Source organism: Emydura macquarii, unplaced genomic scaffold (genome assembly GCF_026122565.2).
Source record: "Emydura macquarii macquarii isolate MOO-44397 ecotype Brisbane River unplaced genomic scaffold, CSIRO-AGI_Emac_v2 contig_1263, whole genome shotgun sequence".
Taxonomy (NCBI): Eukaryota; Metazoa; Chordata; order Testudines; family Chelidae; genus Emydura; species Emydura macquarii.
In genome coordinates this window covers 2998657-3022657 of record NW_027131400.1, presented here as the reverse complement: position 1 = coordinate 3022657, position 24001 = coordinate 2998657, and the positions used below count along the sequence as shown (strand labels likewise).

The 24001-nt window shown below is 43.0% G+C and overlaps 1 protein-coding gene across 2 annotated transcripts in view; it reads left to right on the top strand.

Annotated features, from left to right (window-relative positions):
* The first annotated feature begins 771 nt into the window (after positions 1 to 771).
* Positions 772 to 24001, top strand: part of ADCY1 (adenylate cyclase 1) — a 206066-nt gene continuing 182836 nt past the window's right edge. For both annotated transcript variants that reach the window (XM_067550338.1, XM_067550337.1), the window contains exon 1: positions 772 to 1454. In XM_067550338.1, coding sequence (XP_067406439.1) covers positions 786 to 1454 — 669 coding nt within the window. In that variant the 5' untranslated portion in view covers positions 772 to 785. The remainder of the gene's footprint in view (positions 1455 to 24001) is intronic.

The following is a 24001-nucleotide window of genomic DNA, read 5'->3' as shown; positions in this document are numbered from 1 at the left end:
TTTTCTTCTTGTCAATCTGCTCCGATTGGGGAGACGTGTCTGGCTTGGCGAGCAAGCAGTGCGCAGGCGCTCATCACTCCCGAGCCCCAGTGAAATGCTCTTGGACGTAGGAAGGGGATCACCCTGCCTTGCCTTGTCCGTGTCTCCTTCCCTCTCTCTGGCTCTCTCTCTCTCTCCCCCCCTCTCCACCCCCCTTTTTCCTCGGCTTAATCCAGGCCCCCCCTTGTTGTTCCTAAGGCTGCCTATCCGCTAGGAAACAGTATGCCCCCAGCTCCCTATAGCTCCTGGTCCTCTACCGAGGCTCTGGGAACCAGTTCTGCCTGTTGATTGCTATACTTCCCCGCCACCTTCCTCCTCCTCTTCCTCAACCCCCCTCCTCCCCACCATCGCCCCCCCCCTTCCCTTGCTTGATTTCAAACCTTTGGCTGGGGTGTTGGTGGCATTAGGAGATTGTCCAGAGAGAGGCTGGCACACCACCACCAGCCCTGAGATCTGGACCCTGTCCTCCAGCCTCTCCAGCGATCTCTGGAGCCCGGGGTGCATCGGCGGGTTCGGCTGGATGCTAGGGCTGCTTTCTGGTTGCTAGTGGCTTGGCTCCGGTCGCCGGCTCCTAGGAGGCTTGGCAGCTGGGGGGGGGGTTGCCGGATCCTAGCTGGCTGCCGCGGCTCCAGCTCGCAGCCCCCCCTGCCTCTCTCTCTCTCTATGAGCAGCAGAGCGGCAGAGCAGCCGCCGCCGCCGCCGCAGCAGGAGGGGACGCCAGGAGGAGCATTCCTTCCCCGGGGTTTATGAATGGCACTGACATGGAGGAAATGCCGTTTCAGAAAGTCAAGACCAAGAGGAAGAAGTGCTGCCACTGCTGCTGCTCCCCCCCGGCTGCGGCGGGCGCCGGCGGCCAGGGGGGAGCCCCGCCGACGCTGCTGCTGCTGCTGCCGGATGCCATCGCCTGCGAGGACGAGTTCGACTGCAAGGAGCTGGAGTCGCTCTTCCAGAGCTACAACCTGAAGCTGGAGCAGACCTCCACCCTCAAGGCGCTGGCCGTGCTCATCGTGCTGACCGCCAGCCTGGCCCTGGTGGAGCTGCTCTCCGGCCCCAGCCTGACCATCTCCAAGGGCTCGCACCCGGTGCACTGCATCATCTTCCTCTCCCTCTTCATCGTCACCAATGTCAAGTACCTGCAGGTCACCCAGCTGCAGCAGATCGTCAAGCTCACCCTGCTCTTCAGCTTCACCTTCGCCTTCCTCTGCTGCCCCTTCTCGCTGGGCGCCTACGGCCTGGAGCCCCCCAGCGCCCCCGAGCAGGGCATGTGGCAGCTCATGCTGGTCACCTTCGTCTCCTACTCGCTGCTGCCCGTGCGGACCCTGCTGGCCATCGTCTTCGGGCTGGTGGTGTCCGTCTCCCACCTCATCGTCACCGCCACCTCGGTCAGTGCCAAGAGGCAGCGGCTGTGGAGGACGGTAAGCGGCTCCCACCCCTGCCCTGGGGGTGAGAGGAGGCGATCAGCCAGGGGTCACCGGGGGGGGGGAGGGGGGCGAGAGGATCCCGAGTGCGTGGGGGGAGGAGAGTTTTGGAGTGTGTCTTGGAGCTGGGGTGCATTGGTTGTGCATGGCATGCGGGGACGGTGTGTGTATTGTGGGACAGGGGGTGTGTGTGTATTTGTGCATCGGGAGAGGTGTGTGTGTGTTTATGCAGCGGAAGAGGTGTGTGTGTGTTTATGCATTGGGAGGTGTGTGTTGCAGCGTGTCTGAAATTGTCCTGGGGTAGTGAGGACTGGCTATAGGGCGCCCGTGCGGTGTGTGTTGGACGTATGGACTGTGCAGATGACTGGGGTGCTAATGGTACAGAGGGGGCAGCAGGTATGTGGCGTGGTTAGTGGAAAGTGGTAGATGCTGAGTGTATGTCTGTGGGGCCGTGTGTGCTGAGAGGGAGGCATGTGGCTGTCTTGCCTACTGGTTCCCAACATCACAAAGTTTGGAGGGGAAGGGTAGGGCAGAGGTGGGGTCGGAGTTAAGGACGGGACATCGGCTGCTGGCTGAAAAGGAAAGGAAAAGATTTCTGACTTTGTCCAATAGCAATAATAAAAAAAACCCAGCTGCAGCAGCGCTTCTTCAATGGGGCAAAGACAGGGACATTTTATGCGGTAGGTGCAAAGTCAACGAACCCATCCGACTCGCTAGAGACTGGGACTAGATAGCTAGACTTGTGTGTGGTGATATTGAACACCATGGACTGATGTTCTTATTTGTTCCGCTCCCAGGAGACCCTCCCCAGCCCAAATAGCAGAGCTCAGGGGAGCCGGAGAAACTCCTTGGAAGAGGGTGGGAAGCAAAACTGGAAATCCCACCCCCTTCTCCTCCCAGTGTGCCAGGCATTCCCAGTTTAGTTTCCCAATACCAGCCACTTCCTCCTCCCCACACAGATCACTTAGTCTGTCATTGAACTTCCTAACAGTCTTTCTCCCAAGAATTAATCCGGTGATGCCTCCCTCTGCAGCATTTTAGGGAACGTGCTGCTGCACTCTCCTGCCTCCTCGGCGCCCCCCCCCCCTTCCTCCAAGAGTGGCTATTTATAGCCCTGCAGGGCTTTCTCCGGCTCCCATGGCCTGACGGATTGTGCTGGGAATGGGGGAGGAGGAGAGTAGGGAGATGTGCATGTTTAAAGCGCAGGAGCTGGGAGTCAGGACTGTCTGTGTAGGTTCCAGTATGCTGTGTATCTGAACCACTGGGGAAAATTGATCTGTTCTCTCTAGTGCTGGCTCAGTTATGTTTGCTTTCAGAGGGAACACTTTTGGATCTTAGGGATTTTAGATCAATATTTAGTGATACTTTATTCCTCGTTTAGATTGTTTGCTATTTTACTGCTTTTGATTTTGGATTGTATTCTCTTTGGTCCTATCGGGCTGTGTCATGACACTTAAGCGTACACCCCCAGACAAACACACAATCATATGCACAAAGACAGGCATTCACACACCCTCACCCAGAATCTCCCTCACACATATATGGATATAATAGATAGCCAAGGAAGTCGGGTTGCTGGGACTACAGGATTACCACTGGCTTGATGCTGGTGGACAAAATAAATTGTATGTTTTGAAGGGGAAAAGAGAGATAAGCCAAGCTTTATGATTTACCCAGATAATCTGGTGGGTCTATTTTTAAGTGCATGATTTAGAGTTTCCGTCACAGAGAGAGAGAGAGAGCATGCTGATGACATTCAGGGATTCTTCACTGAAAACACCCAAAAGGATACAAAAAAGAGCACTAAAATGCCTTTTTTGAATGGGGTTACAGACGGCTCTTTGTACCCAGAAGTCGGAAACCTTTTACTCTCAAGTGGAGTCCAGGCAATCCTTATTCCCATGATATGGAGGCAGATATTCATTGATGCTAGGTTAGTGTTAAGTGTGGCACCTGCTGTTCCACCAGAATGACACAAAGAATCTAACTTGCACAACCAAGTCTGTTTATGGTATTATCTTACCTAGGGCTTGATGATAAACATTTTGATATTTTTTGTCCTCTTATTGATCTCCCCTCAGCTAATCAACAGGCAACATTAAAAAAAAAATCCTGCTAGAGGCTGATACAACACAGGTATACAAAGTAATTTCAGTCATTTATACAAAGTCCCCTGGGCATTATGCTTTGGTGATAACACTAGGCAGAAACCTGGTTCAAGTGGAGCAAAATAATCTGTCTGTGAACTTAACAGATATGTGTGTTGATTTGTCCCCTATTTGCAAGCAAAATGCCTTGTGATTTTGAACAGGAACACTTCGTACTCTCTGATGAAGTTGTTTTTCTCACACAATATTTTCACAACTGTTGACATTCTTAAGCCTGCATTGTAGCAGAATAATTGAATCTTTTGTGTGGGCATCCTGGGGGGTAGTCCAGCCCTTTTGCAGGAGCTGCTCCTATGTGTGAGCAGTTGTGTCTCAGGCAGGGGATGTGTTCTAGTTACAGGATTTAATTCATCCTGTCCCCAGTACTCTCTTCTGTGCTGGCCAGTATGGACCCCTGTCCAGGCATGTGGAGCTGTGCAGAGCTGCAACCGAATGAAAGGGTTTGCATGGGCCCAGTAAACGGAGATTTACTGCAGTCGGCAATGCGAAGCAATAAAACAACTGAGGCCAGCTTTTTCAAACAGGGCCTCAAGACTTCTGGGTGCCTAAGCTTTTGGGAACCCAACTTGAGATGCATTGGCTCTGATCTTCAGAAATGCTCAGTCTCCATAATTTCCACTGAAGTGAGTTGTTAGCAAAATCAGACCCCAGGTCTCTCAGGTTGGACGAGCAAAAACAGAGGGGTCCAAATTCAAAGTTTTGGGCTGTAAGATTTTCATTCCACAATAAGTGGAGTTTCTTTATATCCGAGTCCTCTCTCAGGGCCCTGGTCTTGCTCCCATTGAAGTGCCAAACTCCCATGGACTTCAGTCATGCAGGATCAGTCCCTAAATGGGCTCTTCTGTAGGGATAAAATTCACATTCCTATAAAAGTATGAACAATTTAGCATATTCAAATCAATAGGCCAGCTTGTTGTGAAAAGAAATTTTCATGAGGTTCAAACCTTAAGTGAACTTCAGGAATATTTAGATCAAATGTGATTGTGGTTAGTAATGCAGGGAGTTGTTTATGGGAACTCCCTGACTCATTTCCCATAGCCTTCAACACCCCTCGAGTAGAAGTGAGAGAAGTGTTCCCTCCAGTTCAGGGCTAAGGCACATGGACAGAGAAAATTGCACAGTAGCTGTCTATTATGTACCTATTTGTGCCTAGATGGGGGGTCCCACTCCTCAGTGTTAACTGAAGAATTGAAGTAAAATAAAGTATAAAGAATTATGTATAAAATACAGAGGGGGAAATCATGACCACATAGAAGGTGATAGCAAAACTCATATTGACTTCATTTGGGGCAGGATTTCACCTCTTTTTTGTATATCTAGCTACAACATAGTCATAAAGGTCTAAAGAGTATATTTAAGAAATAGCTTTTTAGCCATGTGGCTCAGTGGGAGCCATGAAATAAAATATTACATGTTGACTATTCTCCCCCAAAGTGTTTTTGTGAGCAAAACCATAAAGTAGTATCTGGAAAAGATAGAACTTACAAAGGAAGAGTTAATGCCATTTGCACTAGTTTGATTTATTTATGCACTGCCCAAACACATGCTAGGTGCTTAACAGCACAGTTAAAAAGATATAATCCCTGCCCCAAGAGCTTAGTCTAATTTCTGTTGAGATGCAGTGAGTGGGCATTACAGACACTAAAGGCAGATGGGGAGAGCAAGGGTTACTGGAATTACTTAGCCATGGGGTGTGCACATCTTCAAGACTTAAGTTGTTGTTAAACAAATTAACTTTGTATAACATTTTCAATATTTTGATCTTTAAAAACATTTAAAATATTAGCTCTTTAAAAGCATTTAATGTAGTATTAAAAAAACCTCTCTAGGTATATCATATTCCAACCAAATATCACATCTCTCTCTAATATACACCCGCAAGTATAGTAGGTGAGTATTTCAAAAGCAGAAGGCATGCAGTAGCACCCTGCGGATACAGAATTACTTATGCGAACCAAAGAACTGCAACACAAGTAACAGAACAAAGCAGAAACACAGATGCCATTTTAAATGACCATACAGATATCTTGTTTTCAACACTGGGGACAGAGCAATATTTTTATATCGTGCCCTTCAATCTGTTTTATATTTAAACATATTTCAAACTGACAATATATTGGGTCAAGCCAGTAACCAAATAGTGACAGCTTGGGAAATGGTTGAGAACAGAGGAACTGGTAACTTGTGGAAAGAGCAGTTTGAGGGAGGCTGGTGATTTAGAAAATGTCAAAGTAACACATTTGTATGTCCTTTAATATTTACAATTTGATCAAGATATTGTAACACTTCCCAGGTCACTGGTAAAATAATCTACAATATCACACAAAGTTATCTGCATTATATACGTTATATAGTTCTTATTTTTCTGCTGATTTGGAAAAGGCAGTTAATTAATCATAGCATTGACAGGACTGTTAATCTCCCCGTTCCCTCTCTGCAAACAGAGGTGAGGTCCAGTGGTATAATAAAAGGAATGGGAGTCAAGGGCTACTATATTCTAATCCAGTATCTGACACAGTCTTCTGTTGTTGCATTGGACTAGTTTCAGTGGTTCTTAACCTTTCCAAACTACTGTACCCCTGAAGCCTGAGTCCCACCCCCACGGGGCTGAGGCATGTAACTTAGTTTCATGGCGCCCCTGTGGCTCCAGGCAATTACCTTTCTTGCCACCCCCAATACCAGCTCTGCACTTGCGACCCCTCTAAAACTCCAGGTTAAGAAATACTGGACTAGTTGCTTACTTTCTCTGCTTCACTTTCCACGTCTATGAAATAGTTAATACATACAATAAGTGTCAAGTACATCCCTAGTCTTGCAAATGCTTCTGCATATCAGTAGTCCCATTGAAATCCATGGGATTCTTCACATGCCTAAAGTTACAGTTTTTTTAGGATTGTGGCCAGTATTGTTAGCCTCATAACTTCCAAATGGAGTTCATCCTGTATTTGAAGGATTGGAAAACTTATTTTTGGAAAGGTGAAGGACTCTGATCTCTTCATAGTTAAAATAGAATTTTAGTCTTCAGTTACAACATATATTGAGAAGTGAATGGGTGAGTTCCTGGTGAGTTGGAAGACAGGTGCTATTTGTTTCTGCAGAGTTGCATTTTAAAAAATGACATGAAGTGTTATAGGTGTGAAGAGGGTTTTCCACATGTAAACTCAATATAAACTAATAGTGTTGGCTTCCTAAGTCTGCAGACAGGCATCTTTAGTACCTTTGTTGCTGCTTAGACCTTAGGCAGCAACAGAATGCAATTTCAAAACTAGTCAGTTTCTCAGCTGCCTTTTGAGAACCAGTGGGCATCATTGAAACTGACAAGAATCAGATAGAGCTGAGCAGATCATTAACAATGAATAATTTGGTAGATAACTTTAGCTACTTTTCTTCTGCTTACAGAATGTCTGTGAGCAGACAGTTCTTCTCTCTCATTTATTCAAATGTACATTAATCAAATTTTTTTGCATTTAAAAAAAAATCCTCTGAGTTGTTTGTTTTCATTTTTACCCAAGTATTCATTATTCAGGCTGTGCTGGATAGTTGTTTTTGGTGAAATAACTTAAATTATTATTTGTATTACTGCAGAGCTTATGTGCCCCAGTCATGGATCAAAACCCCATTGGGCTAGGTGCTGTATAAACAGAACAAAAAGATGGTCACTGTCCCAAAAGACTTACAGTTTTGTTTGCTGATTGGATGAGAATGCAAAATTTCTTTTTGGGGTTTGATTTTTCATATCCCTTTTCTAGGAATACTAAACTCATTTAGTACCATGAGTCCAACTGTGCAGACCTCAGAGGAAAATAAATGTTATACTAATGTAGTTCAGAAACTTACAGAATTACCTAAAATTAGTGTTCCAACACATAATAATGATACATTTAAAGGTTGGGTATCTTGAGCTCTACCAGGACTAGAAACAAATGTCTTGTCCCATTAGAATAGAAGCTTCTGGCTTTCTAACAATATAACATACCCGTCTCAAGTTCTGATGCCTTGTAATGTTAGAAGTAGCCCAGGTGTAGCCGGGTGCGGGGGGAGGTGCTGTGGAGTTGTGGGCAGAATGCAAACAGAGGTGGTAGTCATCAATTGGGTAGGAGTATCACATAGAGTGTATGTGCAATTATATTTTTAATAATTTTTATTATATATTAAGGTCTGAGCTGGTCACAGCAGCATAGTTAAGGATGAGGCAGACATTTTCCTCCAATGTAAGTGCAAAATATGGCTCCAACTGTTTATTTTATTCTTTCCCAATATGAATTTCCCAGTTACAGTTGTAATACAGTGCACTACTATATATACCTGGTATAGCACAGCATCTAGATATTGTGGGTTTCAGATTATTTTGATCAGCTTTAACTACTTTTAACTTTAACATTAATCTCTACATATTTCAGTGTGTCTTTGCATTGTGTGATATGATACTTTCTAACTAGGCTGACTGTGATGAAAAGTTTCATTTATAACCTTCTTATTAAGTTTTGTTGCCAGGAAATTTGGGTAAATTATACTCTCTCTCATATTGGTCTATGCTGCTTTCATCTCCGTAAACAGCTGGCAAACATAAAATAATGGCTTTTGGCTATTACCAGCAGATACCTGTCTTACGATTTTTAGATTCAGAGGGCCAGATGCTCATTTTCATTTCAGATGTATTGATGATGGGAGTAGCACAAATCAAAGCCAAATGCAGATGGCACATGTGGAAGGAGGGAGAAGAGCTTAATAACATCATCCTTCACTGCGCCTAAGCTTTGCTTCTCTGCGTGAAGTTGTTGAGGATCTCTAGTTCATTGGGGGGCAGGAGGGAGGGGACAGGATGATACCATTCTATGCAGCTTTGTTCCCTGGCAAATTCATGACATTTCATAAGGAAATTCCAGCAGAACTTAATGCTGCCAAATTCTACTCTCCTTGGAATGTTGCCGTCAGGGAGAAAGCCAATGAGAGTACAACTCCTGAAGGAACACTGCTGCTGAGAACTAACAGCAACTGGGGAGCAATACTGAGGGCAGGTCCCCTTTTGCAAATGCTCCAAGATCTCTAGGGTTGGGAACTGGATTCTTGGGCTAGTATGGTTGGAGGGGCCTGTGAGCCCCTCCTCCCACAAGAAGAGATGGTAGCTCGTGTTTTCTGTTACTTTTAAGCTGCAGAAATATGTGACTTGCCCCCCTTCCCACAACCACAACAGGACCACTTTTGCTCTGGCGAGCATGATTTAACTCAAAATCTTTAATGATATGGAATACATAGTTCAGGAGTTTTGAGGAAACAGCATTTTTACTACACTGTCCTTCCATCTGTACTAAATCTGAAGGAGCTATTGACTTCAGTAGAGTTATTTTGGATTTACACTAATGTTACTGGGCCAAATTCTCTTCTCAGTGTGGATTCGGGTGACCAGATGTCCCGATTTTATAGGGACAGTCCAGATATTGGGGCCTTTTTCTTATACAGGCACCTATTACCACCACCCACTCACCTCCTGTCCCGATTTTTCACACTTACTATCTGGTCACCCTAGTATGGATAAATGGAACAATACAATGCAAATGTAATGCAGTGCAAGTTTATTCTGAGAAGTATTTTCAGACAAGCAATATTCCAAAAATTCTTGTACGAAGTGAAATAGTAAATCATGATGTAAAGAGAGAGACCTTATTTTATTTAGAGTACAATAGAAATACAGATTCAATATTGCCCCAAGACACTATTTTCTTGGGTGTTTCAGAAACTACAGGGCTGCAAAATGTTCCATACGAAAGAAGAAAAGCATGCCACCTGGATGCATTAAAATATAGCTTTAGTAGAAAGTGCCATCAACATTCCAATACATCACAATCCAAAATTTGATTTCTCTCACAAAGGAGTGCATTATTGGATTCGCTAACAATGGTTATGCAGCCTCTGAAATGAACATAAAGATTACAATTAATTGTGCTTTCCAACTGTTGGCACAAGAAAATTAGATATTTATAGCAAATCTACTAGTCTGCCTTTCTTGCACAGAGTACTTTAGTTCATTCTTATGCTGTAATAGCAGAGACATTTTTTTTAGACTTTCATAACTCCACTTATGAAGCTCTCAGAGGACTATAAGTAATTATCCACCCACACAAAATTAGGAAATAAAGTAACATTAATAAACACATTTATAATAGAGCTTTGCTTAAAATATACTCATAGTCTGAGTACTGACAAGGCAGAAAAAAATACTGTGTGGAGCGGTACTTATGTAATTCCCTACTTAAAGCTGAGAATGGGCCAGTGATTCTAATGTTTGCTGTAGAATTAACTGCCAACTAGATCATCTAGTTCAGAGTGAAGACTTTCTTTTTCCTGTACCAGCCCGTTATTGGGGTTAAACACAGTGTTGGATGGTCTCATGTTTGAGGTTTGGGAAGGAAAACACAACAAGGGACAATTAATAAATCCCATATTGGAGGCAGTAGTTCAACTGAGTTAGTTCACATTTTCATAAAAACTACTTTAAAATTAGTAATGCTATGCTTTGACCTGTCAGCTGGTTTTGTTGAAATGCACCCCTTTATACAGCAGCATTTGTTTCAATGCAGAGGGACCGGGCAAGGCCCTCATCCCACTTATGGTCCACTTAAGCCCTTATTGCAAGGCTTTGTGGAGACTTATGGGGTGTGTGGGTCATGCCTAGGCCTTCTGCACTGGAGTGAATTCCATTCAGAGTGAAACCAAATCTAGTGGAATTCCATTTAATGGGAATTACTAAGAAGGTCAAAGTGTGTTTACATTCACTCTAATGTGTAAATAGCAACTACAGTTAGAGGGAAACTCTGCTTCTAGAGAAACTTGTCTGTATAAGAAAAAATGTCATCAACACCACTTGGCCAGGTTTCCACTGTTTTTCAACATAGTATTTGCCTATCTTTACATCTTGATTGTTATCTTTTTGCTGTAGATAGGATTATAACGGGGTGGACGCAGGAGTCAGAAGAAACCTAGTTCCCTATGTCTACATTAGTGGAGATAAGTCCGCCCTACTTGCCATTCAACTAAGCTTTGAAATGTAATTTCTGGTTGTTTTGAAATCAATGTCATCTTCATGGTGAAAGAGTGAAGGGGATGAGATGAACTGACTGGAGCAGCTGTCACTCTTCTACCACATTGGAAGTTTCTATTTGCTTTTCGGAACTTCACCCTGTATGCATGCTACAAACTCACCAGAGGTTTCACCATTTAATGAGGCCCTAGCAGGTCAAAGTCTTTCCAACCCTTCCGCAAGGATTGGGAGCTTCCTTGGGCAGAAGGCAGTGGATCAGAAAGAAGGCCCTGATTCAGTTTAAATGCAGCCTTTTTATACCAAAAGCCCTATCTTTGTGTGCTGTTCTCTGGAAAACCCAATTTTAACCAAAATATGCAAGACTTCTGAGAGGGTGTTACCTGTCTGGAGGTGTCTACAACCTGAGTGATTTACCTTAATCATCTGTTTTTAGTTTCTGGAGGAGCTGTGGCAACCCTTCTCCCCACTGGAGTTGTATACAATCCCTGGCCCAGAGTGATACATAAACCATTCATAAACTTAATAACAGTAGGAGAGCTGGAGCCAAGGAGGGATTGTGTCATTAGTGGTGCCACCTCTTGGTTTGAAAAGGCACCTAAAGGCTGTTGGGGGGCAGCTGTCCCTTTTATCCCCCATTCTCTTCACCACTGCTTAATGCAATATCTTTGGGGGGAATAAATTGTATGTAGTTGCAATATCTGTCACAGAGCCCACTCTGATATGATTTCTGTCATTAATGCACACTGAAGTGCGAGGTATAATATCATGAAGACTGCAGTGTAGCTGGAATACCCCCATAAGAAAATTGGGGGTTCCAAAGTAGTTAATAATGTTCCTACCAATTACAATGCCGGGAACAGTCTCTTAGTATTTTAGTTTCTAGAACACCCTTCACTGAACTAGACAGGCATTCTCTAGAGAAGAGAGAGCACTTTATTTCCCAATAAGCCAAAGAGAACTACTTTGCAGTGGTTAAAATTAGAGTCTGTTAGGGATGACTGTTGACAAAACTATTTAGTATAGCTTTTTTTCTGGGGCCAAAGGTGTTATTTGATATTGTAATTGATACTATTCAGACCAGGCGTGTAGCCAGATGTGATCTTCTGGCAGGGCGTGTGGCTGACAGGGGTAGGCTGGCCGAAAAACCTGAACTTCCTGTTTCCAGTCACGTGACTGGTAACAGGAAGTTCAGGAAGCCACCGGCCAAGAATGCGCCAATTGCACAGGTAGCTTAAGTTTCAAAGTGGGTGGGTCATGGCCTACCCAAGCCCACCCGCAGCTATGCCCCTGAATCAGGCACACCCACAGTTTAGCTCTAATCTGAGTTATGGACAGGATGAAACCCAGAATAAAGAATAGAAGCCATATCATGAGTGGGTTTACCTCAGAGCAAGGGACATGGAAGATCTACCTCTCTAATCCTGAGGACTTAGAAGTGGATGCAGAGCAGTTTTGCAGTCACTCTTCTATTAGTAGAAATACTGAATGGGGGCAGCAGGCTCATGCAGATCTATGTGTTGTAGTGAATTGTCCATAGACATTTTTCTGGCACTTGTAGCTAAGGACCTCACAAAGTAAAAAATTCATCATTTGGCTACTCACCCTCCTGTCAAGTCTTCCACAGATCCTGTTGCCCTCAGTCTTATAGAAACTACTGCAGCCCTGAGATGAAGTAACCTCCCCAGATCTGATCCAAGTGAGAAAACGGATCAGAGATGAGAAGACAGAATATTACTGTGTGGATGAGGGAGGCTTGGAAGTGGTTGAGGCTAGAGCTGCAATGTTCCCCTAACCCCTTGCTGTCCAGGAATAGAAGACCACCTGGCTCATCTACTGTGGCAGATAGCTCCATTTCAGAGCTGTTTGGACCTTGTAGTCAAAAGACTCTATGATTTAATTACCAAAAGTCTAGAGAGAGAAAGCAGTGTAATCTCTGAGACTGTCTCCCCAGTGCGCTCAGCTGATGATGAGTCAGGCTCAGCTGCAGAGCAGAAGTTCAGGGAATTTGCCCTTTATTGAATGAAATGCACAATATTTAAAGTGAATGAAAATCAGCCCTGTGCAGACTGTTCACATGAGGCCTATACACCCCTAAAATCCCACTTGAGATTTATTTTAAGGGGTTAAGTGGGACTTGAATGGTGAATTGGCCTTGTGCTGGACCTCTGCACAGGGATGATGTTTACTCATATACATAACCCATCACCTAACCCACCTTAAAAGATCCTTTGTGTAAGGGAAAAGAGAAGTCAAGTCGTATGTAGACTTGCTTTGCATGGTTTCTGATATTTGCTGCAGCTCTGCATGGAAAAAATGACATGCTAATTGTTGGAAGTACAGGGCTATGAAGTAGAAGGAAAATCAGCTGTTGATTTGGGAAGGAGATGCATCTTGGCAATTAAGAGTTCAATCCAAATAAATGAAATGTCATCTTTATCCGGAATGATCCCAAGTAAAAGGTTTGTCTTTTAGATGAAAGAATTGAGATAAGGGAATTCTACTTCCAAGGTTAGAACTACTTAGTACAAGCTGTTGCAACTGAAGGCCCTTGTTTTTGAGGACTGTCCTTTGGCATTAAAACAAAGAACTCCAAAGCTGATTTATAGTATGCTGCTGAATTATATTACTACAGACCTTCCAAGTACAAACTTTAAAAGAGACTCTTCTCTTCCACCATAAGAGACCTGGTAATGGGGTGTGGGTTTTGTTTTGTTTTTTAATTACATGGCTCAAGATTGGAATAGTACAGGGAAGAGCTTTTCCTCTCCCAGGTCAGCAGCTCCAGTTAATTGAGGTTGACAGCGATCGAATGCCATTACCATCTCATATCTTTAGTGATGGCCTATGGCATGTAAAATGGATTGATAGTGTTAGTCCAGTTCATGCTGTGCACATGTCTGTATTGTACCAATAATTGTTATCGTTGGCGCAAAAATCGACCAGGACTAACTGGCACCCTTTGCAGGTTCAGCAAAGAATGGCCAAAGCTTGAATTCCCCATGCCTGCAGACTTAGAGATTGGCCCTTTCAGGTCAGGGTTGAGGAATATTGTGGGAAAGCATCCATGGCCGCTTGTACCATGACTATTGTGGGGGAAGCAGATTAGGCATGTTGATCTGGCACATTTAATCAAAGACTAAAAAGTTAAGTTAAGATAAACCCTTGGTCAGATAAATCATCCTGTGCAGATCAAAGGGAGGGCCTGCAGACATGATTCAATATGAAGAGTTCTACAGAAGAAAACAATTCACAAGTTATGATCTTACACACAACTTTTTCCATGACATAAAAGCCACTTACCTATAGGGATAGTTAGTTATTTGGTGGTTGGAATTTTTAAACCATAATTGCTCAGCTTTTCTCTTGGTTACTTGGTTTATGGACCAGCAGAGAGTCATTTTTCTGAAGTTATCCCATAATTGTTCCATAAGTTAACATGCACATCTTAGCTTATTAAGGTTTAGTTTGCACAGAATGTAACTACTCCAAACCTTCCACCCTACTGCCTATTGCTAGTATTAACTTGTTTAATAAATCAAAGTGGAAAGAACAAACATACAGACTAGTGGTGGGGTTTTTGTTTCTTTCTTTGTTTTTAATGTGTTGAGCCAAATATGGAGATCCTTATTCAAGGAAAATTCACACTGCCTTTAAATCAAGACCAAGTGAAAACTGAGAGCCAGGTCATTGCCTCTACAGAAATACCCACATAAGGGTAAAAAACACAATGAAATTCCCCTCTCAGAGTTTCTTGTGCAGTCTTTTGTTGAGGAAGCCCCTTGGGATCAGCATGGATCTCAGTGGCATGGGCCTATCCACTCAGACATTAGTGTCTTCTTGGTGCCTCTGGACTCTCCGCAGCATCTGGGCACCACCTTTAATGGGGCTTCTCTCCTATGGAGGGAGCGCCACAGAAAAGACAGGAGAGCATCTAGCTATCTTAGCTTTCATCATGTTTGCTCACAGGGTGCAGCGGAAGATATCTCTCTTCCTTGGTCCACTTATCTCCTGGTCCCTCTCCATATGTGGATCCTGGGATCCACAAAGAATTCTCTGTGGTTTATGGAGGACACGGGGACAGAAGCAATTTCTACATGGGGATTCAGATATATGCACATGTATGATTCCCCTCTGCATGCAGAGCCAAACAATGTGATCTGTCTCTGAGCAGACCTCAGGATTTGGTCAACTTGTGTTTTTATTTAATTTATTATTTAGGTTAGGTGTAGAATATAAACACAGTTTCTCTTTGTTGGAGGATTTATTAATTTTATTTTAGGGGATTATTTTTGAGTTTTATGTAGATGTCCATATTTTTTTTGGTGCTTTCTCTTTGTTTATACTGTAATGAGTAATGAATATCATTTACATTACTCATTACAATATATACTGCTGTAACAAGTAATCTCTTTGTAATGTTCCCTAGTGCGCTTTAAAGTGCATGCCCAAAGGGTCTTCATGGACCAGTTATGCACAACAGGAATCACACCCCTGTAGTCTGCATTACTGCTCCGTGTAGACAAGCCCTTAGATACTGTCACACTGGTTAGATTGGGGGGTGAGGCGAGGCATTTGTCATATTGGTTAACATCAGTGTGTCAAAATCATAATAATTCAGGTGAGATATGCCATGTCAGGTACTGTTAGAAAGGTTATGATGTGCTAAGTCAGATGACAATACTTACGTTCATGTGTCATATCTGTAATGGAAATTATGGACATATTTGATGTACCTGTATTTCAAATTGTGCTGGCTGGGATACACTCCAGACAGAGAGATGGCAGGACAATAGCCCACTTAATGACCCATCAAAACCTTTACAGAAGCAGAGGGCCCAGGAAGAAACTAAAGGCATACCTGAAGAGTTACCAGGATTGGCCCATGTGATTCTGGACTCCATTTTAGCTCCTGTAAGTTTCCACAGGCCACATGGCCAGAGGCAGAGGGTATATAAGATCAAACCGCAGAAACCATTTTGTCTTTGTTCTTGTCCAGCTGCAGACACACAGCTACCTCTGGATCTATTCACTTTGCAACTGAACCGAAGGACTTAGACCCATCCAGGTACTGGATGTGTACCAGAGGAACTGTATAAGCTTGCAACTCCACAATTTTCCTAGAAACCTGATGTATATGGACTTTGAATCATTTTTATGTATTTGACTTGCTTTGACCCTTTAACATTTCTCTTATGGTTTATTTCTTTCTTTTTACAATAAACCTTTAGTTTTAGTTACTAAAGGATTGGCTGGCAGTGTGGTATTTTAGGTAAGATCCAAACTTATATTGATCTGGTACTGTGGCTGACCCTTTGGGGTCAGAGGGAACCTTTTTTAGTAAAGAGCACAGAGTTTAAATAACTAGTCTCTTTACTGGACCCAGTGCTGATTTGGGAGCCAGAAGCTGAAATGCAGTAAAGGAGGCTGTGTGTATTTGTGTACTGGCTTCTGCGGTGATTCAGAAGTGCAGTTTGTGGCTGGTTGGAAAGTCTGGCTTCAGTGCCACCACCAGTGTTGGGAGAATCTGCTCCCTTTTTACAGCCTGCCCTGACATTGGCATTTTCAGGTGACTACCCTGGGCACAGGACAGGTCACAGATACAACTAACCATTTCTGGTGTATAGTGGATAAACAATTTCTTTTTTCCTTTTTTTTTAGTTGAATGTTTTATTGGTATTGTATTGGTTAAACCCCCAAATCAGAAGCCCCAAAGATAAGGCAACTAGAAATAAAAGAGTGAGGTCTCAAATTTGACTAGTACCCTTTGCCTCTATATATATAGAGAGAGGCAAGTTCTGTAAATAATTTTATGGAAAAGCTTCATGAAGCAGTTGTTAAAATAGCTGACTCTCTAAAGTCTCTCAAAGACAGAGCTGAAAATCCCAGTTAATATTAGGAGTGCAACTGTGTGCCTCCGCGCATCAAGTGTGTGTGTGTGAGAGAGAGAGAGAAATATTTATGGGCAAAATTAACTTGGTCTTTTGTTAGTTAACATTTTTAACAGTAATGATCCTGAAACACATGTTGTTTGTGTAGCAGACAGACATTACCCCTGAAGGGTCTTTACTGCTGTAACTTAATTGAAGCCTAACCTATTTAGTTAGTCCACAATATAACAGGATTATTTTGGTATTACATAAATTGAATACAGCAATTCTTCTAATGCATACCCTCCTAAAAGGGAAATATCATTGGAAGTTGTTTTAAACTAAATCTCTAGTGGGGTATTACATATAAATAAAAGTAAGGCTATCATCTGATTGCAATTAGTAAATGCTAACCACTTGATCCTGCCTTCAAATTTATGGATTAATTTAGGGCTTATTAAACTGATGGACAAATAGCATTTACAGTGCCAGACATAGAGCTGAGAGGCACTAATTAAACTTCTGCTTGATCATGTCTGCTAATGCACATCAGTCATGATCAGCAAAACAAATGCTGTTCCAGTTCTAGGTCTTGTGTACAAAGACTGCCCCATTTTGTGCTGTTTTTTGTAACGTGTATAAATGCCCAGTAAAGTTGATGCTGACTTGATCTAATGGACTTTCATTTCTGGCCCTACAGGATTGGAACATGAGACTTGGGAGGTGGAAGGCTAGTGCATTAGTAAACTCACTTGCTGATATAATTCTCGCACATTGACCAACTGCACCATAAAGTGCCTCCCTCCAGCTTTCATTTTACCCTAATTTTTCCTGTGCCTGTGCTAAACTGCAAACTGTTCCAAGGCCCCTGTGAAACATTGACATAATGGGTAAAAGAGGCCAGACATCTAGTGGGACTTTCAGAAGTACTCAGTATCTGCCTAACTTTGTGCCCATTGAAGTCAACAGTAAAACTCCTATTGACTTCAATGGGAATAGAGTTAAGCCAATGCTGAGTGCTTTTGGAAATACAAACCCTCATCATCTTACTCTTCATTTCATGTCCAAACACACGTATTTTTAATCCATCTCCAGATGGAAAAGTCAAGAAGTCAAACTCACAAGATATGTGTAAAGGCTAAGCCCATTGCAATCCCTCTTCACTGTGTTCGCTGGCCATTTATACACAGTGGGCAGATCTTCAAAGGTATGTAGGTGCCCAAAGATGCAGATAAATGCCTCGTGGGATTTTCAAAAGCATAGGTACCTCAGTCCCATTGATTTCAACCTAACCAGCTTAGGTGCTTTTGAAAATCTCACTAGATGTCTATCTGCATTTTTAAGAACCTAAATAATTTTGAAAAACTGGCCCTGTGCCCTTAAAGTACCATTGTATTGATGTCAGGCATAGTTAATTAAATCAGTGCATCATGTGGAGTCTGGAGCTCTGGAGCAGGTGCAGAGAATGGTGTCAATGGACTCTAAAAATACTAGACACTGTACTTTGGGATGGGAAATCAATGGGACTTTGCATTTTATCCAAATTACAGTTCCATGACATGTTACTTCTTGGGATGAATAAAAATAGCTGCTCCACATACATGATAGTTTCCACCTTTGATGTTATCCTGGCAATAATTCCAGTACATTACTAATTCCTGGGTTTGGAATGCCTATATTATAAGGGAAACACCAAATAAAACCTTAATTATAGCAGCACAAATGAGATCTATAATGAGCTGTGCTCTACAATGCTGGAGCATTCCCAGCCAGTCACAGTCAAGAGCAGAAGTAGCCTCATGAGATTTTTTGCACAGTATTTTGCAAAAAGTGAGCTTGCATGATGCTATAGTCATAGCGTGCTCAAATAACATTGTTTTGCAGCAAACTCACAGAAAAGGCAAAAGATGCCTCACTGAAAATGAATAATTTTGTGACTCAGTGCTTTAAAATACACTAGTTAAATATCCTGAAACCAGTCTCTTTGCACTAGTCTCAGTCAGGCATGTTTTAGATGAGGAAAAACTTTTTTTTTTTTTTTTTTTTGGTATTATCAGCTTCTCATTCCGATTTAGACATTATCAACATAGATAGTGGATGGCTGCTGAAACTAACTCTACAAAAGCAAGGCTGCAATTCATTATTGTTTTATATAACTTACTATTTGTATTATGGTATCAACTACAGGCTGTAACCCATTTTAGCACCCCCATTGTGCTAGATCCTTTACAGCACCCAAGAAACAATCTCTGTCCCAATGATCTTACGCTTTAGATGGATAAGAAAGACAAAGAGTGGGAAGTGAAACAGAAGCAGAAGAGGTCAAATGACTGTCTAAGCTCATACAGCAGGTCAGTGGCAGAGCCCACTGTTTCCTGACTTCTTGGCAGGTGTCATGTCTACTGGACCAGGATGTCATAAACAAAAGAGTTTATCTTGAGCATCATAAACTCCCTAGAATTATCTAACAATATTTCAGTTTAGCTTGGGCTATTTTATGCAGTTATGTTGTCTTCTTTCTAGTTACTTTGAAATGAACACTTTCTTCTCTTGGGTCAGCATTCTGACTTGGGGCAGGATGCTCCCAAAAGAATTAGGAGTTTTATGTTAGAGTGAAATGGAGCATGTTTATGAGCCACTTAGACTTTTTGAAAAAAAATGGATTTGCCTCAGTAGCTTGATTAACACCATAAACTGTGGCTGAAAGGTTGTTCGTGTTTGTCCGAAGCAAGAGTGACCATGAATGAAAGCAAGAAAAATGATTTTATTTGTGTTGGTTTATTTTTATCCACTAATAGCTGAGAGAGTTTCGCTTTACAATTTGTTCTACCTTGGTCTAGCTGATGCAACAAACATGTTCTACAAAAAAAATCATTGTTTCAACACTGCAGCCGTTCCTAGAGGATTCTGGGATGTCTCATCCCAGTCTGTGTCACATCCTAGGTATTTGTATTACAGTAGCGCTCCTAAGAGCTCCAGTAATGGACCAAGACCTGATTGTGCTTGATTCTGTAAAAAGAAAGAACCAAAAAAAAGTCCTTAAACACTGGGGCTTTTTAAAAAATTCATTTAATTCCTTTTTCTTTTATGAATGATATTTTTAAAGGAATGTTAGCGTTGAAACAGCATCTTTCTTCTACCTCCTGGGAGAGTTTTGGCTCCATGTTGCTCCAGTAGTTAAAGTAGGTGAAAACACGGTGGAGGGGAAGCTCTCATTGCATCAGGCAAGGTAGTCGGGGAAGCTATAAGGGAGCACTGCTTACCCGAGCCAGGCAGGTCAGGGGGAGCTGTCCTTATTTTATCCATCTGTGTTGCTCGACAGCAGTTCCTTTAGCTGTTTGTGATGGGATGACGGGCTCAGAAATGAATCCTGCCAAGTCTCATGGGCTTGGAAGGATGGTAGCTTTTAGCTGTAGCCTTGTGCTTGAAAGCATAATTTTCAACAACATAACTAGATGTCGCATGACTCGCATTCAGGACTTTTTGTCCACTTTGTGTATTTTATCAGTACTCATAAAATGGCTCTTCACGTCTACAGTGTCATAATTCAATTTAGTTAAACAAAAGAGTATATAAAAAATTCCCATTTCCTCATTGTGTGGTTTTGCTTTTCTTTTCTGTACTTCCACTGTCCCTCTCTCTTTGAATGTCTTTAATTCGAGTTCTTTTGGCATTTGCATGCATTGGGCTTGAATCTCCTCTCACCTACTCCAGGATAGAGCAGGTGTAAGTCAGGAGAGTTATTCAGACACTTAATCAGTATAAGTGAGAGGAGAATCAGGCTGCTTTTCTTTTATATTTCTTCTCTTCCCTCTTCCACTTTTCTTCATTTGCAAAGGAAACAGGATGAAGGCTCCTAGTTCTCTCTGTACCTTCAGTCTCTTTCTCATTCTCGCTCTACTTACGCTTTTTCCTTCCCCAAAGTTCTTTCCTATATCAAACGTTCTCTCCATGCATCATCACAGATACCATAGTTAAGGGCAGAAGGAACCATTATGGCCACCGACTCTGACCTTCTGCATACCACAGACCACAAAACTTCACCTGCATCAAGCCCATAAATTTTGGTTGAGCTAGAGCACACCTCTTAGAAAGACATTGTCTTGATTTTAAAGACTCCGAGTGATGGAGTCTCATCTCTATTTCTGCAACTTTAGAGGGCTCCTTGCAGGCGGGGGAAGGGGGAGTTTCTTTGCTGCTTCACAGTTAAGCTGGAGAATTCATGGATGTGACGCCTTTCTCTCCACCAGAGGAATTATTTGAGGACTAGATCTGCCTCTTGATGTTACTTTCACCTACATTTTCCCCAGTTATCCCTTTCCAGTTACCATCTCTGCACAGGAAACTGGTCCACTTATCTTCCATTTATGAGAGCTCGCAGGATTTACATTGTCCACCAGATGTATACAATAGGATTGAGCAAGTGAGGCAAATATGGTTAATTAAGCCTGCCATTTCCCCTCTGGCTCAGGAGGACCATGGAAATACAGAATAATCTCTTTCCAGAGGGATCTTTTTTCCCCCCCCGGATTGATCCTTGTGTGGAACTATTATTTTGGCATATAAGCTTCTTCACAACAAAAAATAAAAGTGGGCAGGGGCATTGAAGTCTGGGGAGGACAGAAACTCAGCTATTTGGTAACATACCTTGCCCCTGTAGCTGCCCCTAGAACCTCCGTGGTGACTGCATTTAAGATGAGCACTGAATGAGCAAGTATGGGAGATCATACCTGTCAAAGAAGGCAAGAACTAGAGAAATTGTCACTAGATGCAGTATTCTAACCTGGAAATTCCTAGTAAATTATAATGCAAATTGCATTTCATGTCACACTTGCAAAAGAGTGGATATGGGCCAAAATCTTTGGGTAAAGAGAAGATAGTCCCTTAAACATATTAAATTGAAGGGCCAAATCCTGAAGTTTTACTCAGCTCTTAGACCGTGGGGGGCGTTGCTTGAGTAAGGACTTCAGGATTCATTCAAAAGCTGCTTTTCCTTAGTATGTGTGAAGGCAAGTATTAGAGACAAATATATTTCTTTTTTATTGTTGTAAAACAGAAATAATACAAACCAATATGTTTGAAAAGTTATGAAGAAATAATATAAAAAAAAAATCCACCCTGCTTTTAATGTTGAGATTTCTTGTTAAATTTCAAGTTAAATCAAAATGTTACTGCGGATGTGTCAGCCTTTTTGGATTGTAGGATCTTTATTGGAGGAATGTAATTTACTATGCAATTGTACTGTGGCTAGCATAGTGAGGTCCTAACCTGGTTGAGGCCGCTGGCTCAGTGTAACCTCAGTATAACTGTTTAGCAAGAGCAAATAGAAACGCAGACACTACTTCAACTATGGCGCTGTTGGTGTTGCTTTTTCTTCATGCTTTTCTGGGAAGGTTCTCTATGTACCCCAAGCCAGCAAGTGTTAACAATGAAAATGTGGTGGTCTTGTCTTTCCATGAACGTGTCACAAATCCACAGCTTTCATTTTTTACCTCCCAAGAAGAGAGATCACTTCTTATAAACAGAAAAAAAAAAAAAAAAGCACATCGCTCCACTGCCCTGAAATGAAGTTTTCTTTTGTGAATAAATACTCACTGACAGTTCTCTTCTTCTGAAGCTTTGATGCAGATGTTAAAAGCTTCTGGGACAATATAAATAGTGGCCCTTTTCAAATATAGTTTCCAGGGCAACTAAAGGGTCTGCTTTTTCATAATCACTGTGCTCTCAACTAGAAACATTTGCCTGTCTGCTGGAAGATTATCTTACATTTAAGCACATTCATCTTGAAAATCATATCCCCCAGTGAAAAAATATCTTTTATCATACTCATTCAGATCAGGATTATTTGAAAGTAAAGCATTAAAATATATTGTATAACTGCATTTGTAACTATAAATATGACCATTATACTAGACGAAACCTGACACGTTTTCCCTTGTGCTGCCAGTATCATCATCGCTGAGCCCAATAAGCAGTCTGACAAACAACCCCTTCAAAATGCTGCATTGTTTGTAATTTGTACCTGATGATCTTCTAATCCCAGATTAAATTTGTTGCTATTAATTCACTGAAAAGGCAACTTCTTTGTCTCGCAGAAGATATATAGGTTTTAGCAGGGTCGTGAAAATAAGCAGCATAATTTTCTGTTGACAAAATCTGGTTGAAAAGATTGCATACACTTTATTGAACTGAGGAAAAAGATGTAATGTTGCAATGCAGAAACATTACATATATAACAAGCATTATGTACCTCCATAACTTTAATTAAATCATTCTAGGAAGGAAGTTGTTTTTTAAAGAAATAGTCATTGGTTCCACTGCTGTTGAACGGTAAAGACTGGATCAAATCCTGATCTTAGATACAGTGTATTCTACCCTACACACAGTGAAGTTACAAGCTTGTCTTTGGTCTCAGTTTATTAGGCCTTGATTCAGGAAAAGCACTTTATTCTACACTACATAGGTTCTTATACCATGCTCATCACCATAATACGAATGCCTATTGATTTCAATAGGACTGTAGTGAGTGGGTGTAACCTCCCTCCGAAACTGACGGAGAAACAGGCCGGGCCTGTGGGGACGGAGCCAGAGACTGCCTGTCTGGCCACCCAGATGCGAGGGGGTGGCCTCTCTCCGAAACTGACAGGGAGAAACAGGCTGGGCCTGTGGGGGCGGAGCCAGAGACTGCCTATCTGCCTGCCCGGATGCGAGGGGGTGGGACAGGAAATATAAAAGAGAGGCCCAGGAGCTCAGTTGGCAGCCAACTCCCGGAGGACGACCCTCCCCGCTCTCCAGGGCTGCCTGCGGCCTGGTACCCGGGCGAGAAGACCGGAACCTGGTACCCGGGTAAGTGGACCAGGACCTGCGTCCAGGCGCCAGCGAATGAGCAGCACATGGCCTGGGGCCCACCCTGCCAGACCCGGTGATCCAGAGTGGCCAAGACCAGGAGGAACTGCTGGACGCAGATGAGGAGGAGGTGGCCATACTGGGACCAGACTTGGAGGAGTTGCCAGAGGACGATGACTAGGCGCAGGCCGTGACAGGGCCAGACCCGGATGAACTGCCCCTCGCCGACCTCCCCGACGAGCTGCCTGACCTACCGTCCCCCGACGATATCGAGGGGTTCTGCAACCTGTCCCTGGGCGCCTACCCAGACGAGGTCAACTGGACGGTGGCACACCAGGTACCCAAGGGAAAGGGGGAAGGAAGTAGTCCAGAGGAGGGGCCACCCAGTCCAGGGACTGGGTAACCGGACAGTGAGTCAGCGTGTTGCGTTTGGAACCCCGCTGACTCCGTGGCATACCCCTCTGCCACGGCTAGGGACCTGGGCTTGGACGCAGTAGAGTCAGGTGGGCCTGCATCCCCCTCCCCCTTCCCTGACCACCCCGGCAGACTCTGAACTGTTTGCTGCCCCGTCTGGGGTGCTAGCCTGTTTTCTGCCCCGCCTGGGGCCTCTGAACCGTGTGCTGC